Consider the following 18267-nt stretch of genomic DNA (forward strand, 5'->3'; position numbering starts at 1 on the left):
CTTAGGAACAACTTGCTCTCTGATCTGAGAGAGACTACTGAAATGTTCATGTCAAGGAACATAAGCTGCTTAATGAAATATCCAAAAAGCTCAGAAGAATACTGACCTGAAAGATGAGGATCAGTCCATATATGTGAACACAAACTGGGTAGTGACTTGCTAGTGTTCTTTCTTGTTTCTTATCTCAGGGATTGCTGGGAAACTGCAAATATCCTTTATCTTGATGAAATAATTAAGATTGCCTGTATGCGCCATTACTGCCTGAGGTTTTGTGAAGAATGTATGCTCATTTTATTTTTAGAATTTAAGTTCAAATGGACATGTCTGGGAGAATGTTATCTCATTGTCCTGGCCAGGACCTCTCATTACCAACTCTTTATTTGAGGAAGATCAATTACCCTGGAATGGACCAGATTACTTGGAAGTCACTATTCTTTTGGGTTTGAAGAGGCCTTGAAGTGTTCTTTCATCAAAATTTGCACAGCAGCAGGAGCCTGGTATTAAAAATGTGACTTTAAATAGATAAAAGCATGTGACTGCACTAAAACCAACCTTTTTACTTTGGCTCAGAGTAAAAAGATTTGGACCACATATACATCCTCTGTGTGTGCTTCTGAGACTTTTGCGTTTGTGCCAAAGTATATTTATATTTCTCTATAACTTTGCTTTGTGTCAAAAGTTTTCTTTCTGTATATGTCCTTCAGTACTCATTAAACAGTAATTTTTTTACTGTCCATTGGTTGTATTTTATCCAGTGTTACATTTTAACAACCAGCGAAACAATGATCACTTCTTGGAAAAAGCTGTAGGAAAGCTCAATGCTTCTATGTAGAAATGTTTGGGGTTTGATGAGGCCAGAGTAAAAGTGGTAAACATCAGAGGTGATTATTTACCAGAATACTTAGAATACCAAATAGTAACCCAAAATAAACCTCATGTTTAAAATAGGTTAACGTACTACTGCTTCCATTTCAGGAGTAATAGTTCTGATTTAAAAATAGACAGTGATTTTTAATTTGTACAAATTGAACCTAGCAGTGTATGCTGTCCATCTAAGACAAGGAATGTTTATATAGATTTGCTTCCTAAACGGGATCATGATTCTGTAATAATTTCAGTGAATTCTCAGTCCTCATCCTGTTTGGCCTGTCAGTAACGTTCAGTCTAGTCGATCTTTGTTCCTTGAAGTACTTTCTTCACTTGGCTTCCAGGATGCCACCTCTTGGCTTTCTTCAGATTTCACTGACCATTCCTTCTTGGTCTCTTGTACTGTTTCCTTTTCTTTTACATTTGTAAATATTAGATTGACCTAGGTTTTAGCCCTTGGGTTTTTTTCCTCTACTCACTGCTTAGTGATCCTCTCTAGGCTTATCTCTTTATATACTGATGACTTCCTGGTTTTTATCTTTGTCTTGGACCCCTTCACTGAATTCCATACTTCTCTGCCTACTTTACATCCCCATCTGATGGTCTAATAAGCTTCTCAACTTGGCCAAAACAAAATTTTTGCTCTTTACAAATAAACCATCTCCCTCAGTCTTTCTCATTTTAGTTAACTTTTTTTGTTTTAACTTACTTCTTTGAGAGGTAGAGTTACAGAGAGAGGAGAGACAGAGAGAAAGATCTTCTATCCGCCGGTTCACTTCTCAGATGGCTGCAACGGCCGGAGCTGCACCAATATGAAGCCAGGAGCTTCCTCTGCGTCTCCCACATGGGAACAGGGGCCCAAACACTTGGGCCATCTTCCACTGCTCTACCAGGCCATAGCAGAGAGCTGGATCGGAAGAGGAGCAGCCAGGACTTGAACCAGCGCCCATATGGGATTTTGGCAGCGCAGGCTCATTATGCCACAGTATCAGCCCAGTAAATGGTTTTTCCGTCTTTCCAGTTCTTGGAGTCATCTGTAACTCCTCTGTTTGAATTTTACGTTCAATGCATTAGAAAATACTGTTGACTGTTTTTAAGTTTCGTCCAGATTCTGAAGAGTTGTATTTACCACCACCCTGGTCTATACCACAATTCGATGATAGCAGTTCTTCCTAACTGGGTTGCTGCTTCCAAATAGAGGGTGGATATCCCAAGGAGTTGTTTTGTGTTTTTGAAAGGCACAGTGACGGAGGGAAAGAGAGAGGAAGAGATCTTCCATCCCCTGGTTCACTCCACAGACTGCTGCAAGTCGGCCAGTCTGAGGCCAGTTTGAATGCAGAAGCCAGGAATTCCATCCAGATCTTCCACATGGATGGCAGGGTCCCAGGTACTTGGGCCGTTCGTCTCTGCCTTCCCAGTCGCATTAGCAGGGAGCTGGATTGGAAGTGCAGGTTCTGGGACTTGAACCTGTGCTCCAACATGGGATGCTGGCATTGCAAATGACAACTTACCCTGGTATGCCACAATGCTGGCCCCCCCTTGATTGTGTATTTTTTATTACTCTTACTTTATCTTCACTTTTGGCTTATTAGGTATTTCTCTGAGAATTTTTTAAGTGTAATGGTTGTCTTGTTTTATACATCATTAATTTATCGTACTCTGTCTTCGAATATAGTATACCATTTCATCTTATTATGCCACAGCCATCTCATCTTTGTTTTATTTTATGTTTTACATATGTTATGAAACTCACAAAATATATTGTTACTGTTTTTGCTTTAGATCTGGGGTTGTCAAATGCTTTCTTTAAGATTTACTTATTTGAAAGGCAAAGTTATAGAGAGACAGCCCTTCCATCTTCTGGTTTTCTCCCCAAATGGCTGTAATGGCCAGATCTGGGCCAGGCTGAAGCCAGGAGCCAGGAACTCCATCTGAGTCTCCCTTTTGGTGGCAGGGGCCCAAGTACTTGGCCCATGTTCTACTGTTTTCCTAGGCATATTAGCAAGGACTGGATCAGAAGTGGAACAGCCAGGACTTGAATCGATGCTCCTGTGGAATGCTATTGTCTCAGATGGCAGCTTAACCCACTGTGCCACAATGCTCTCCCCCAAGCCTTTTCTGTAATAGGCTAGATAAAAAATATTTTTGGCTTTGCTGGCCATAGGGTTTCTCTCACAGCCCTCTCTTTCAGGTCTGCCATTGTAGTGAGAAAGCAGACGCTGATTTATGTAAACAAATGAGTATGACTGAGTTGGCCTTCAGACCATAGTTCACCAGTTTCTGCTTTAGCCAGTCAAGTGTCTCTTAAATAGATATTTCTTAATGTCATTATAAGAAAAATGTTTTATATCGATCTTGTACTATTTGCTCCTTTTTTTTTTAAACTACAGACCTACATTCTATCTTTTTTTTTTTTAAGGTTTACTTATTTGAAAGGCAGAATTACAGAAAGGCAGATGCAGAGAGAGAGATCTTCTATCCGCTGGCTCACTCCCCAGATGGCTGCAGCGACTGGAGCTAGGCCAGTCCAAAGCCAGGAGCCAGGAGCTTCTTACAGGTCTCTCACTGGGTACAGGGGCCCAGGCACTTGGACCGTCTTCCATTGCTTTCCCAGGCCATAGCAGAGCGGTGGATTGGAAGTGGAGCAGCCGGGTCTCGAACCAGCACCCATGTGGGATGCCAGCACTGCCAGCGGCGGCTTTACTTGCTCTGCCACAGCGCCGGCCTCTTTCCAGTGCCTTTTTTTTTTTTTTTTTTAAAGATTTATTTATTTATTTCAAACTCAGAATTACACAGACAGGAGAGGCATGGAGGAAGGGCAGTAACAGGTCTTCGATCTGCTGGTTCACTCCCCAGTTGGCTGCAACAGCCGGAACTGTGTCTACCTGAAGCCAGGAGCCAGGAGCTTCTCCCAGGTCTCCCATGCGGGTGCAGGGGCCCAGGGACTTGGGCCATCTTTTTACTGCTTTTCTAGGCCATAGCAGAGAGCTGGATCAGAAGTGGAGCAGCTGGGACTTGAACCAGCATCCATATGGGTTGCTAGCACTGTAGGTGGCAGCTTTACCTGCTATGCCACAGCGCCGGTCCCTCCAGTGCGTTTATTTCTTTTATTATTTATTTCATACAGTCTTTTTTTTAAAAATTATTTATTTGAGAGGCAGAGTGACACAGATAGAAGGAGATCTTCCATTCCTTGGTTTATTCGCCAAGTGACTGCAGTGGCTGGGTCTAGGTCAGGCTGAAGCCAGAAGCGTGGACCTCCATCTGGGTCTCCCATGTGAGTGTCGGGAGCAGTCACTTGGAGTATCTTTTGCTCCTTTCCCAGGTATGTTAGGAAGGAGCAGGAAAGGAAGCATAACTGCTGGAAATTGAAATGACGCTGATGTAGGATGCAGGCATCACAGGCAGCAGCTTAACCTGCTGTGCCACACCGGCCCCATTGTACTCCTGATGGAATAAACCATCTTTAACATTTCTTATGGCACATGTTTGTCAGAATATCTTCATTTTTTAATTTTTTTTAAATTTTTTTTATTTTTGACAGGCAGAGTGGACAGTGAGAGAGAGACAGAGAGAAAGGTCTTCCTTTTTGCCGTTGGTTCACCCTCCAATGGCTGCCGCGGTAGCGTGCTGCGGCCGGCGCACCGCGCTGATCCGATGGCAGGAGCCAGGTGCTTCTCCTGGTCTCCCATGGGGTGCAGGGCCCAAGGACTTGGGCCATCCTCCACTGCACTCCCTGGCCACAGCAGAGAGCTGGCCTGGATGAGGGGCAACCGGGACAGGATCGATGCCCTGACCGGGACTAGAACCCGGTGTGCCAGTGCCGCAAGGCGGAGGATTAGCCTAGTGAGCCGCGGCACCGGCCCAGAATATCTTCATTTTTAAAAGATGTTTTCACTGTGAATGTAATACTGGGCTAATAGTTTTTTTCTTTTGGTACTTTGAAATGTCACATATTAGGTATTGGTGGTGGTAATTCTTTCTTCCTTAAAATTTACTTAAAAATTTTTATTTGATAGGCAGAGGAAATGACAGACACATATATGGACAGACATGAAAAAGCTCCCATGCACAGATTAATTCCCTAAATGTCTAAAGTGGCTGAGGCTGGGCTGGGGCTGAAGCTGGGAGCCAGGAATGCAATCCAGGTCTCTCATGTGAATTACAGGAACCCAGGTATTTGAGCCAGCACTGCTGCCTCCCAGGGTCTGTACTGGTGGGTAGAGAGAGTCAAACCCAGACACTCTTGAGATGGGGGCTGTAACAGGCTAAATGCCCACTCCCTTAAAATTTTTTTTTTTTTTATCTTTGAATGTAATATGTCATCTCTCTGGCTGCCTTTATGTTTTTATCTTTGGTTTTTAACAGTTCGATTATGCTGTGTCTTTTTGTTTTTTCTTTATTGGCTTTTCGGTATTTGCTTGGGATTCTCTGAGTATCTTAGAGCAGTGATTTATTGCTGTTTGCTTTAGCAGAGTCTTGTCCATTATTTCTCCAAATGTTTCTTCTGCTGCGTTTGCTGTCACTTCTCCTTCTGAATCTGTAGTTGTACATGTATTATGAGACCACTTGATATTGTTGCTGTATCCTAGTTCTTTTCATCTATTTGTTTTTATTTTTATGTCTTTTTCTTTGTTTTGATTAATTTTTGTCAATGCATCTTAGTTTACTTGGACTTTGACACCCATCTGAGTAGAAACCCTGTACATTCAAATCTGCACTTGAGATTTTTCTGGACCATGTAGTAGGTTGAATTTTGACCACAATCTAAGAGAAAACAGCTTATAATTACATATTCTTAGGGCACATTTTTTTTCTTCTATTTACTTCAAGGTGTAGATAAAATTTCTTTTGCTGTATCCTACTGAGAGTCAAGTTTCTTTCTTTACCAATCATAGACCCAGAACACGGCTTTGATAGAGGGTTCAAAAAGGATGCTAGCTTTGGATGGCCCCTTTGCCTCCTGTTTTAGATCCTGTTTCTTTAGAGTGGAAATGTTCAAGATCTCCAGGAATTAATAAGAACTCTTAGAGTGAAAACCAATATACTGCTCTCTTAAAACCCTGAATTCCTAATTGGAGTTCATTTGCGCCTTTGCGGAGTCCTTCCATTCTGTTTGCTCAGCAAAATATTGAAAATATTTTTTTTTGCTTTGTTTTCAGTTAGAGTATCTACTCTGCATTATGTCATTAACAAAAGTCTCTTAAGTCACTGAGTATCCCACAATATGGCTGTGCCATAATTTTTTAATTGCTTCCTTGCTAAGAGATTTAGGTCATTTCTGCTTTTTCTTTTGCTAAAAAATTATGAAATATTTTCTTTGCACTCAGATCTTTGTGTACATGTGCGAGTAGTTTCCATCACCAGTGGAGCCAGTCTCGTTTTTATTCAGTCTTTTCTGTGTTAGTTAATCTGTAGTTGCCCGAAGCTCCTTGCCATTAGGTTATATTTTCAGACATCCTGTAAAAATTTCCCTCCCAAACCAGGTGCACTGTTGTAAGCATTTTGTTGTCTCTTAATAGCGTATGTCTAGGTAATCATGCTTTGGAACTGTAATGGAAAGATAACATTGTCATTGATGGTGGGCTGTGTTTTGGGCAAGTGAATGACATTTTAAAAGTTATTTTCGTTTTATTTGTGAGGGGGAGAGAGAGAGAGAGAAGGAAAGAAAAATAACTTCTATGCACTGGTTTACTCCCCCAAATGCCTGCAATATTCAGGGCTTGGCTGAAGCCAAGAGCCAGGAATCCACTCAGGTCTCCCATGAGGTTGGCAGGGACCCAACTCATCTGCTGCCTTCCCAGGGTGCACATAATAGGAACCTAGATCCGAAGCAGAGCCAGGACTTCAGTCACGCGCTCTGATAGGGGATCCAGATGTCCCAAGCCTTATCTTAACCACCATGTCAAACTCCTAGTTCTGATCAATACACTTGATTCATGCTGAGTTATAAGAAAGTGCAAGTCATCTACTAGCCTGTATAAGGATTTTTAATACCGCCTTTGAAATAATCAAGACCAAGGGGGCAGTGCTGTGGTGTAGTAGGTTAGGCTTCTGCCTGTGGTGCCAGCATCCCCTATGGATATTGGTTCGAGTCCCAGATGCTCCACTTCTGATCCATCTCCCTGCTAATGACCTGAGAAATCAGTGGAAGATGGCCCAAGTCCTTGGACCCCTGCACCTATATGGGAGAGCCGCAAGAAGCTCCTTGCTCCTGCTTCGGATTGGCCCAGCTCCAGCCGTGGTGGCTATTTGGAGAGTGAACCAACAGATGGAAGGCCTCTTTCTGTGTCTTTCCCTCTCATTGTCTGTAACTGTCTCTCAAATTAATAAAACTTTAAAAAAAAAAAAAAGACCAAAAGCCATCAGAGAATTGGGTTTTTTAGGCAGCGTAATTATTTGTAAATGAGGAAATGGAACAGCAGGTGACGAGTCCTTGAGCGTTGTTAGTGCAGGGCCACATGGCATTGACTTCCAGCAAAATATAGGTCTTTTACAAAGCTGTGACTCTAATTCAGGTTGTATAGTTCTCAGTATTATAAATGCCCTATCTCCATATCATTTGTCTTGAGAGTTTCCCTCTGCAGGGTGTATTTTTCCTTTGTGGTACATTTTGAACTTCAGATTCTCTGACCTACCATTTGGCTTTCAATAAACAGCAATACTTTTGAAGATTCTCTATGTTTGGAAACTGTACAAGGCATTTATTTATGATTTTTATTTTTGACAGGCAGAGTGGACAGTGAGAGAGAGACAGAGAGAAAGGTCTTCCTTTACTGTTGCTTTACCCTCCAATGGCCTCTGCGGCCAGCTCGCTGCGGCCGGCGCACCGCGCTGATCCAAAGCCAGGAGCCAGGTGCTTCTCCTGGTCTCCCATGCGGGTGCAGGGCCCAAGCCCTTGGGCCATCTTCCACTGCCTTCCCGGGCCACAGCAGAGAGCTGGACTGGAAGAGGGGCAACCAGGACAGAATGCGGCGCCCCGACCAGGACTAGAACCTGGTGTGCCGGCGCCACAGGTGGAGGATTAACCTAGTGACCCACGGCACTGGCCTATTTATGATATTAAGACTCATCATGTGTCCTTTCTCATTTGATGATTATTTTTAATAGTAGATATGATTTTTTTTAATGCTTGAAAGGCAGATGACTGAGGTGAAGGGGAGAGATTTTTCCATCTAATAGTTTACTCCCTAATCGCCTGAAACAGCCAGGGCTAGACCAGGCCAAAGCCAGGAGCCCAGATCTCCCACGTGGATGGTACAACCCCAAGCGCTTGAGCTATCATCTGCTGCCTCTCAGGATGTATTAGGAGGAAGCTGCATCAGAAACAGAGTGCAGGGCTGATGTTGTAGCATAGAGGGTAGAGCTACCTGTGACTCTGGCATTCCATGCAGATGCCAGTTTCTGTCCCGGCTGTTCCACCTCCAATCCAGCTCCTTAGTAATGGCCTGGGAAAAATAGTGGAAGATGGCCAAAGTGCTTGGGCCCCTGCCACCCATGTGGGAGACTTGGAAGCAGCTCCTGGTTCTGGCTTTTTCCCAGCTGTGGCCGTTGCAGCTATCTGGGGAGTGAACCAGCAGATGGAAGATCTTTGTCTCTGTGTCTCTCCCTACATCTCTGTAATTTTGTCTTTTAGATAGATAGATAGTAGCAAGGACTTGAACTGGCACTCCTTTATGGGAGGCAGGTGACCCTAGAGTTAGCTTAACCTGCTATGCCACAATACCCATTCCTAGATACGGTGTTTTTTGAATTGAAGAGGAAACCAAATTTTCAATAAATTTTGTGTTTGAATTTTGACTACTTTTTGAGGTGAACATTGGAGTTTCCCTAATACTCATCTTTGTTTACAAATTTCATGGCCTAGATGTCTTAGGCTTATAGTAGTAGGTTGGCCTCTGGTGAAATCTCGTTGACCTTTGAGGTTGGCCTTGTCCAATATAGCTACCTCAGTGATGTGTGACCATGGAAAAACATGTTTTTGTTGTTGAGTGTTCTTGCTTTCTAGTAATTTTATTTTCTGCTCAAGGGATTTAGTATCTGTTCAGATACTTTATTTTTAAAGGCCACATAAGTAATGACTTGACCTCTAATCTTAGCTTTGAAATTTTCCCAGACGCTAAGAAAGATGATGTCTGATGACCTTTTACTTGTGAATACTACTCATTGGCCAGCAATCAATGCTATTTAAAAATGTATATTTTGCTCTGAAAACAATGTCCTTGGCTAAAAGACTTTCTTAGTAAAACTGCACATAATTACATAATCTGGCAACTCTTGGACATTGTTTTGTAATATTTGCTGCATAGAATCACGGATACCTAATAGAATTCAGAACAATTCTTCATCTCAAATACTAGCATGAGTTCTGAGAAAAATAGTATACAAAGCACAGCCTTATCTGAAATAGCTTTTTTTTTTTTTTTTTTGGATCCAATAAGAACATTTTAGACATGAAGTATTCTGTAGTAAAAGACCCAGACTGAATCCTTGTTTTTCATGAATGTGGATTTTCTTTCCGGTAAATATACGAGTAAGGTTCCTACAAGAGATCAAGTTACTAGTGAAGAATAAGGTTGTCAGTTAAATTATCTGTGCTGGCCACATCAGAACATAAGCTTAATATTTAAGGAAAGTGGAAAAAAAATAGTAAAATGGAGTGAAAGAGAAGTTTATCAGATTGTATCATGTGTGACATGGTGTATTCATGAAGAAGGGAAAAAACAGCTTGCTCCCAAGTGTCGGGGCATAACTAGTTGCTCATTTTGATCTGTTTTTACTTGTCTTTTGTCTGTAATAGCAGACTTGTTGGTAAGAACCCACCAAGGGCTTGTTTTTGTGGGGTTAGTAGAGGAAACGACATGTTGCTAACCTTGATATTCTCTTGTTTGGCTTTTTATTAAGAGATCATGTTTAGTTCTTTGTTGCTGAACTCTTAGTGCAAAGAAAAGAAAAAAACCTGAATTGTACTCCTTAATCGAAATTTTAGCCTAGGTAGACAATCCTCAAAGAGATTTGAATAATGGAGGGTTTCTCTTTGTTCCAGTAGGAGAATGTTTCAGTTCACTTACTTGAGGCTATAAAAAAGTTTGTTCTTCCTCTTCCTGCAGCAAGAATTATGAACATACAGTCACAAAACAGATTCAGTGTTAACTTCTAAAGCTTCCCTGTGTATCTACCCTCATCATAATAAATAATATGCCTGAATGTAGGATGGAAAAAGTTGAATTTTCCACTCGTGCATTTTGAGTTTTTCAGAGGTATTATACACTCTGGAAATAATAATAAAAGATACCAGGGCTTATACAGTGCTTTTTGTGTGAGAAACTCATATAAACACTAATGCATTGATCCTAACACAGTACTTGATTGTGACTTTAAAAGGTCATGAGTTACTGCTGTTACAAAAAAAAAAAAAAGATGGAGGGAGGCTCCACTTTACAAATATTGTTTAAAAAATCAAGATAATTGAATTAGATAACTAAAAATACAAATTATAGATTATTGCTTGTATGTTGATTTTTCTGTTAGCGTGTGGTAGATTTTTATCTGTTTATTACCATTTCTTTTTTTATCTATGAATCTACTTGGAACTGATTTCCCTCTTTAAACAAAGTAGAATCTACTATTAAGTCTTTTTTCCTCCTCAGCCAAGAAGGCTTAAAGCTCCTTCTAATGTCTGAAATCTGTTATATTGACATGACAGTGCATTTGGAGATCGTCTTTTGTAGTTTTCTTAGTTTAACATGTGTGACACATAGCTATTGATTTTGATGTAGTTGTCTTGGCTTAATTTTCAACTTTCTTGTGTTTTGTAGGTTTATTCTTCAATCCAAGGAGGTAATTCACAATCAGCTGTTAGAGAAACAGAAAATAGCAGAAGAAAAAATTAAAGAACTAGAAGTAAGTTTTAAGTGAAGTTTGGTGACTGTAGTCAACTTTTGAGGAAAATGTGATAACCTCATTGTGCCATACTAAATGCAAATTGTGTGTGCCCAGGTCTTGTCATATTTTCACTTTTCCTGCTCATGTTAGAATGGTGACACAGTCACACTGCAGTGTCTAGGATGCCCTGTCCCCCACCCCCACCTTCCACAAAGGCATAGTCTGTAAAACTTGAGAGAGTTTTGAAGACAGTAGGATACAATTGGCCTGACTACATTTTCTCTGTTGCCTCTGAATGAGTGTGTCTGTTTATAAAACTGTAACGTCTGTGTAACTACCTCATGTGTATAGTGGAGTGGTGTATGGATAAGAGAATTGCAGCGATAGTAGCGAGTTAGGAGATAATGGAATAGTATCTCTTTTACACATTGTAATTCTTTCAGACTAGATAAGATTCTGGACAGGGACTGAATAGTAAACTATAATTAGTTATCTGGAGGATGGTGTTCCAGTGAGGAAAACAAGTTTTTAGCAAGAAAAAAGATATATAAGAGTAAGGGAGACTCTTGTCTTTAGAAAACTGGAGTGCATTATAATTTCCTTATACGTTTGGGACCTTTGGTGGGATATTCTTCTCCAGCTTTAGTAAAAGGTTCATCCTGTATATAGAAAAAGTCAAGAAGTTGGTTATTATTCTTAGGACTAAGATTTCCCAGATGGGAGTGGATACGGTGACTTCATAGGTCACTTTATCTAATTTCTCTGAGTAGTATTTGACACAGTGGTTCAGAATCTGACTCAGCCCTCTGCTGTATTGGGGAGACACCCCCTGTAGCCTCCTGGGGATATCTTGGGCACTGACTTGGCATGGCCTGGGAACATGTGGTATCTTAGGTTATGTGGGCTTTTTTAAAAAATTTATTTAAAACACAAATTGACAGAGATCTTCCATTCTTTGGTTTATTCCCTAAATGTGCCCCTAGCCGCCAGAGCTGGGCTAGGATGAAGTGAGGACTCCTAGTGGGTAACAGTGGCCCAAGTACTTAAGCTGTCTGTCACCTGCCGGCTCCTGGAAGGTGAGCTTCAGGAATCTGTAAGGGAGAGCAGAGCCAGGATTTGAACCTGAGGTACTCTGTGATATAGGTGTCCCAAGGAATGGCTTAACTGCTAACAAAATACCTTCCCCATTCGTTGGTGTTGAACTACTGATAATTGAAACCTGATAATACATTTGTAGCTTAGAAAGGTGTGTGGTAAAGAGAAAACTGAAAAGCAAATGAACTTAGTAAAGAAAAAATTTAGTCTGTGGTAACTGATTATTGTTGTGTCCGTTTTATGTTTTTTATTATCTCAGCTGTTTTGGAGTGGTTTTACTCACAACAAAGCATCTTTTTTTTTTTTAAGATTTATTTTTTATTTGAAAAGTGGAGTTACAGGGAGAGGGAAAGACAGAGAGGTCTTCCATTTGCTGGTCCACTCCCTCCCCATGTGTTTGTCAACAGTTGAGGTTGGGCCAGGCCAAAGCCAGGAGCCTCGTCTGGGTCTCCCGTGTGGGTGCAGGGGCTCAAGCACTTGAGCCAAGCTCTGCTGTTTTCCCAGGCACATTAGCAGGGAGCTGGATTGGCAATGGAGTAGCCAGGTCTTGAACTGGTGCCTTTATGGGATGCCAGCGCTGCAGGTAGCAGCCTTTGCCACTACACCACAGCTACAGTCCTCACACAGATTTTTTTTAGAAAGAGGAATTATGCTGTGTATTCTCTTTTCATCATTTGATAATTTATCTTTCTGCTCTAACATTATAAATCTAGTTTATATTTGATTTCTTATTTTCCATTTCTCTCATGATTGCAGGCTTCTATTACCAGTTAGAAGTCCTATTCTGGTTATATGCAAGTCCTATCTCTTCATTGAAGATATTCTCGAATACCACCCTCACCTATATTTTCAACACTATCATCTACTATATACTCTATTTTCTTTTCTGAAATAGTTCTGTATTTTTCCGTTGCCCAATTGTTAAAGTTTTGTTATCTCAGTCTGAAATGTATGCAGGTGCACACACCTACACCCACAGATGCACTCATTTACACACACACATGTTATTTGTAGTGTTTAGGTTTTCTGTGTTGTTTACTGGTTTTTCTTTTGCTTATGATAGTATCTTTCAGTTTCTCCTTAGTGTATTACTACAATTAAGATACCTGAGAGGAGTTAACTTACAACAGAAAAGGTTTATTTTTCTTTTTTCTTTTTTTTTTTGACAGGCAGAGTTAGAGAGACAGAGAGAAAGGTCTTCCTTCCATTGGTTCACTCCCCAAATGACCGCTACGGCCAGTGCGCTGTGCTGATCCAAAGCCAGGAGCCAGGTGCCTTCCTCCTGGTCTCCCATGCGGGTGCAGGGCCCAAGCCCTTGGGCCATCTTCCACTGCCTTCCCGGGCCACAGCAGAGAGCTGGACTGGAAGAGGAGCAACAGGGACAGAACCGGTGCTCCAGCCGGGACTAGAACCCGGGGTGCCAGCACCATAGGTGGAGGATTAGCCTAGTGAGCCGCAGGGCCTGCCCAAAAGGTTTATTTTTCTGTCGGCTTTTGGAAGTTCACATCTGCACTCAGGAGGCTCCCTTTGTCTGGTGTCTGATGAGGGTGGTAGATGGCAGAATGTGTGCAAGCCAGGAAGCAGAGAGCAGCGAGGTCCAACTTAGCTTTATTTTATATTTTTAAATCATTTATTTGAAAGGCAGAGAGAGAGACAGACTGACAGAGTATCCATATACTGGTTCACTCTCCACATGTCTGCAATAGGCGGGGTTGGGCCAAGCCAAAGCCAGGTGTCCCCCAAGTACTTGAGCCATTACCTGCTACCTTCCATGGTGTAAATTAGCAGGAAACTAGAATCAGAAGTGGAATGGAACCAGGACTCAAACTGAAGCACAAATGCTGTGCCTGATGTCCATGCCCAGGTCAGCTTTTATAACCAACTCTTTCTCAAGAACCAGTTTCTGAAGGCACATCCTGATGACCTAAAGATTTCCACTCGGTGCACCTGCCCGATGCCATAATTAGATCAAGTCTCCACTGTTAGTCCATTCAACATTAACATTAATCCTTTATCATAAGACTTTGAGGACCAAGCTCCCAGTACATGGGCCTTTGAGAGACACCCAAACTATTTTCCATATCTAGTTTTTAAAGTCTGCTTTCTGAGGGTGCAAGTGCTCATTATTACCATATACGCAGTTCAAAGTATGTGTTATATTTTATTTTACATTTTTTAAGGAATTTCTTAGTTCTTTAAATAATAGCATCCCACTGACTTAGGTTTTCCATTGTTGCTGTTGGGAAGTCATTTGTCAGTCTAATTGTTCATTTGTCTTTGCTCTTTGGCTGCTTTAAATATTTTCTCTTTCATGCTTTATAGTTTTTGAATATGTGTTTAGGTATGGGTTTGTACTTTTTTCTTATTCCTACTTTGGATTTATTGATTTTAGGAATCTGAAGAATAGTGTACTTACCAGTTTTCGAAAATTCTTATCTCTCAATATCACTTCTTCCCTATGTTGTTTATTAATGATGTTTTCTTCTCAGATTTTTTCCTTACCTTTAAACTAGCTACTCTAACTGATTTTCCCATATCCAGCCTTCCCCCTTCTAATTCTTTTAATCTATTTAAGTTAAAATGACCTTTCTAAAACATAAAATTTGATCTTGTTACTCTCTTATGTAAAACCCATCACTGTTCCTAGGGTCAAGTTCATGATTTTTTAACATGCTGTGAAGACTGGTAATAAAGTGATTCCTGTTTTTTCTCTGATCTCCTTAATTGCATTGGCCTCTGGTACACTGTGTATGCCAGCCATGCAGAAATAGTCTCAGTTTTTGGAACTTGCTGTGCTTTATTTGCTCCTACTAGATCTTTGAAAAGTAGATCCCTCCACCTGGGCACCTCCTCCTCTTGCTTTTACCAACTCCATTTACTAAGCCTAAAGATCTCACTACACAACTTACTCTCCTGACAAGAATTTTCTGATTACTCAATCTTTTTTTGTTTTTTTTTCTTTTAATTTGTTTGAAAGGCAGAGTTATAGAGGGAGAGAGAAAGAGAGTTCTTTGATCTGTTGGTTCACTCTTCAAATGGCTGCAATGGCTGGAGCTGAGCCAGGCTGAAACCAGGATCTAGGAACTTCATCTAGGTCTCCTGCATGAGTACAGGGGCCCAAGGACTTGGGGCATCTTCTGCTACTTTCTTAAATAAATTAGCAGGGAGCTGGGTGTGAAGTGGAGCATCTGGGCTTTGAACTGGTGCTCATGTGGATGCTGGCACTGCAGATGGTGGGTTTAACTGCTACACCACAGTGCTGGCCCTGTAGTCCCTTTACTTTAAATTAGATATTTCTTCCTTATCCTCCTTGATTTCTCTGTGAACTTCTTAGTACAGTGTAGGGATTTAGGAATATAAACTATCACCACTTAAATCACAAGTACAGTTTCCTATTACTTGGGAAGCTTGATGCAAATCCAGAGTTGTAAATGGTTTATCGCCTTCCAGTTGTTGCTTCTCCTCTCAAATCAACAATCTCTTTTTTTTTTTTTTTTAAAGATTCATTATTTATTTGAAAGAGTTAGAGAGAGAGAGAGGGAGGGAGGGAGGGAGGTCTTCTATCCATTGGTTCACTCCCCAGTTGGCCGCAACAGCCAGAGCTGCACCAATCTGAACCTAGGAGCAGGAGCTTCTTCCGGGTCTCCCATGTGGGTACAGGGGCCCAAGAACTTGGGCCATCTTCTACTGCCTTCCCAGGCTACAGCGGAGAGTTGGATCGGAAGTGGAGTAGCTGGGTCTCAAACCGGTGCCCATATGGGATTCCAGTGCTTCAGGCCTGGGGGTTAACCCGCTGTGCCACAGCGCTGGCCTGCAGTCTCTTCTTTCAAATCCTAGTTTTTCTTGCCAGTTTAACTGATTTCATCTTAATCCTACATAATTATCATTGTCATCGTCCTACTTTCTTTCCTTTTTTTTTTAAGATTTTTAATATTTTTATTTATTTATTTTTTTATTTTTGACAGGCAGAGTTGGATAGTGAGAGAGAGACAGAGAGAAAGGTCTTCCTTTTGCCGTTGGTTCACCCTCCAATGGCTGCCGCGGTAGCGCGCTGCGGCCGGCGCACCGCGCTGTTCCGATGGCAGGAGCCAGGTGCTTCTCCTGGTCTCCCATGGGGTGCAGGGCCCAAGAACTTGGGCCATCCTCCACTGCACTCCCTGGCCACAGCAGAGAGCTGGCCTGGAAGAGGGGCAACCGGGACAGGATCGGTGCCCCGACCGGGACTAGAACCCGGTGTGCCGGTGCCGCAAGGCGGAGGATTAGCCTAGTGAGCCGTGGCGCCGGCCAAGATTTTTAATTTTTAAAATTTATTTGAGAGGTAGAGTTACAGAGAGATGGAAAGACAGACAGGTCTTCCATAATCTGATTCACTCCCCAGATGGCCACAATGGCTGGAGCTGGGCCGATCTGAAGCCAGGAGTTTCTTCCGGGTCTCCCACATGGGTGGCAGGGCCCCAAGCACTTGGGCCATCTTCTACTGCTTTCCCAGGCCATAGCAGAGAGCTGGATTGGAAGAGGAGCAGCCGGGAGATGAACTGGCGCTCATATGGGATGCTGGCGCCACAGGCAGAAGCTTAGTCCACTGCCACAACGCTGATTCCCATCATGCTGCTTTCTGTCCTCAGATACCTTGCAGTTAAGTATACAGGCATACTTTATACACAGCAGTGCAAAGGCCTGGCCATTTTCATTTAGAACATTTTTATCTCTGATAAGATTCTTTCTGGTCCGGGTCAGAGGACCAGTTTTTATCAGAGCTGTTACCTTGTTTTACTAATTTGACCCACTGTGTATGTCTCCCTAATCCTTTCCAATAGGCCTTTTTCATGACATGGGTGCTGTATGACTCAGGTTCTCTGACCTGAGAGCTCATCTTCATTGCTGTCTGCTAAACTCCCTTTTCCCACCTCTGTTACTCTTTTTGTGTGTTTCTCCTCTCCAGAGGTCTGGTCTTTGGAAGTCCAAAGGTTACCTCAAATTTGTTTAGCTTTTGGTAGGTCTGTCATGATTGGCCGGTGTTGTTGAGCAACCTAGAGGCCTCAGCTGCTGGCCGTTTTCTCTCTGGGGGCAGGAGTCAGAGGCGCTACAACCCTGCCGCCATGTCCTCTTGATAGTGATAGTCCTTATTAGAAGCAAAGACAAACACTGTCTTAACAGCGGGAAGATAATCACACTTTTTCTTCTTAAAACTCATATCAAGGTTTCTTAACTTACTTTTTTTTTTTTTTTAAATATAATTTAAGGCAAAGAGAGAGAACGAGATGTTTAAACGTCTCCTGACTTACTCCCCAAATGCCCACAACAGCTGTTCTGGGCCAGGTTGAAGCTAGGAGTCCAAAACTCCATCTAAGTCTCCCATATGAATGGAAGAGAACCAGGTACTTGGGCCATTATCTGCTGCCTTCCAGGCATATTAGCAGGAAGTTGGATATGAAGCAGAGGCGGAATTTGTTCCTAGCCACTCCCGTGTGGGATGTGGGCATTCAAGCAGTGGCTTACTCTGCCTCCTTAACTTGCTGTACAACAGCCCTCACTCTTAATACCCTTATATTGGGTTGTTCTTCAGACCATAATCATTTCAGTGTGTTAATTTGGAATTATTTTTATAACAGACTCAGAATTGATAGTGTTACATAGGTTTTTCTCTTGGCTTTATAAAGGAGATGGAGGGGCCCATGTTGTGGGGTAGTGTGTAAAGCCCTTGCTTGCAGTGCCAGCATCCCGTATGGGCACTGGGTCGTATCCCAGCTGTTCTACTTCTGATACAGCTCCCTGCTATGGCCTGGGAAAAGCAGTGGAAGATGACCCCAGTGCTTGGGTCCCTGCCATTCACGTGGGAGACTTTGAAGAATCTCCTGAGATCAGGTCCTAGGAGCGAATACCACCATTTCATCCTAATGGTGGTTAGTAGACTAATGATGCTGATCCTATTCATGAGAAAATACCAAATGGTGGCCTACTATGACAATATAACTGTTGGTTATGTCATTATTTGAGGAAATTTTTTATTTTTTAGATACTGATAACAGAGACAGAGACAAGCAGAACTACCATTCAGTAACTTACTCCTCAAATGCCTGCAATGGCCCGGTCCAGGCGGGGCCAGGCCAGGCCAGGCTGAAGCCAGGAGCTAGCTCAGCCTGGATTTTTAGGGTGGCTGATGGGGACCCAACTACCTAAGCCTTCGCTGCTGCCTCCCAGAGTGCACATTACAGGAAGCTAGAATTTTAAACAGAGTGAGGCATTCTCGTATGGGATGCAAGCATCCCAACCAGTGGCTTGATAACTAGATGAAATGTCTATTCCAGAAATAACATTTGAATATGTGGTATATGTTGTTCATAGAAAAGTACAAAGGCAAGATTTCTTGAGGTAACAAATAGAATGTTTTGAGATTTGGAATTATGGCATTTATAAGTC

At 42.1% G+C, this 18267-nt stretch overlaps 1 protein-coding gene across 1 annotated transcript in view; it reads left to right on the forward strand.

The window, feature by feature from the left end:
- The window catches only part of PFDN1 (prefoldin subunit 1), a 68572-nt gene that overhangs the window by 15744 nt on the left and 34561 nt on the right, over nt 1-18267 (forward strand). The window contains exon 3 of the mRNA XM_062189025.1: nt 10686-10770. Coding sequence (XP_062045009.1) covers nt 10686-10770 — 85 coding nt within the window. The remainder of the gene's footprint in view (nt 1-10685; nt 10771-18267) is intronic.

The sequence above is a fragment of the Lepus europaeus genome, chromosome 4 (assembly GCF_033115175.1).
Source record: "Lepus europaeus isolate LE1 chromosome 4, mLepTim1.pri, whole genome shotgun sequence".
In the NCBI taxonomy this organism is placed as follows: Eukaryota; Metazoa; Chordata; class Mammalia; order Lagomorpha; family Leporidae; genus Lepus; species Lepus europaeus.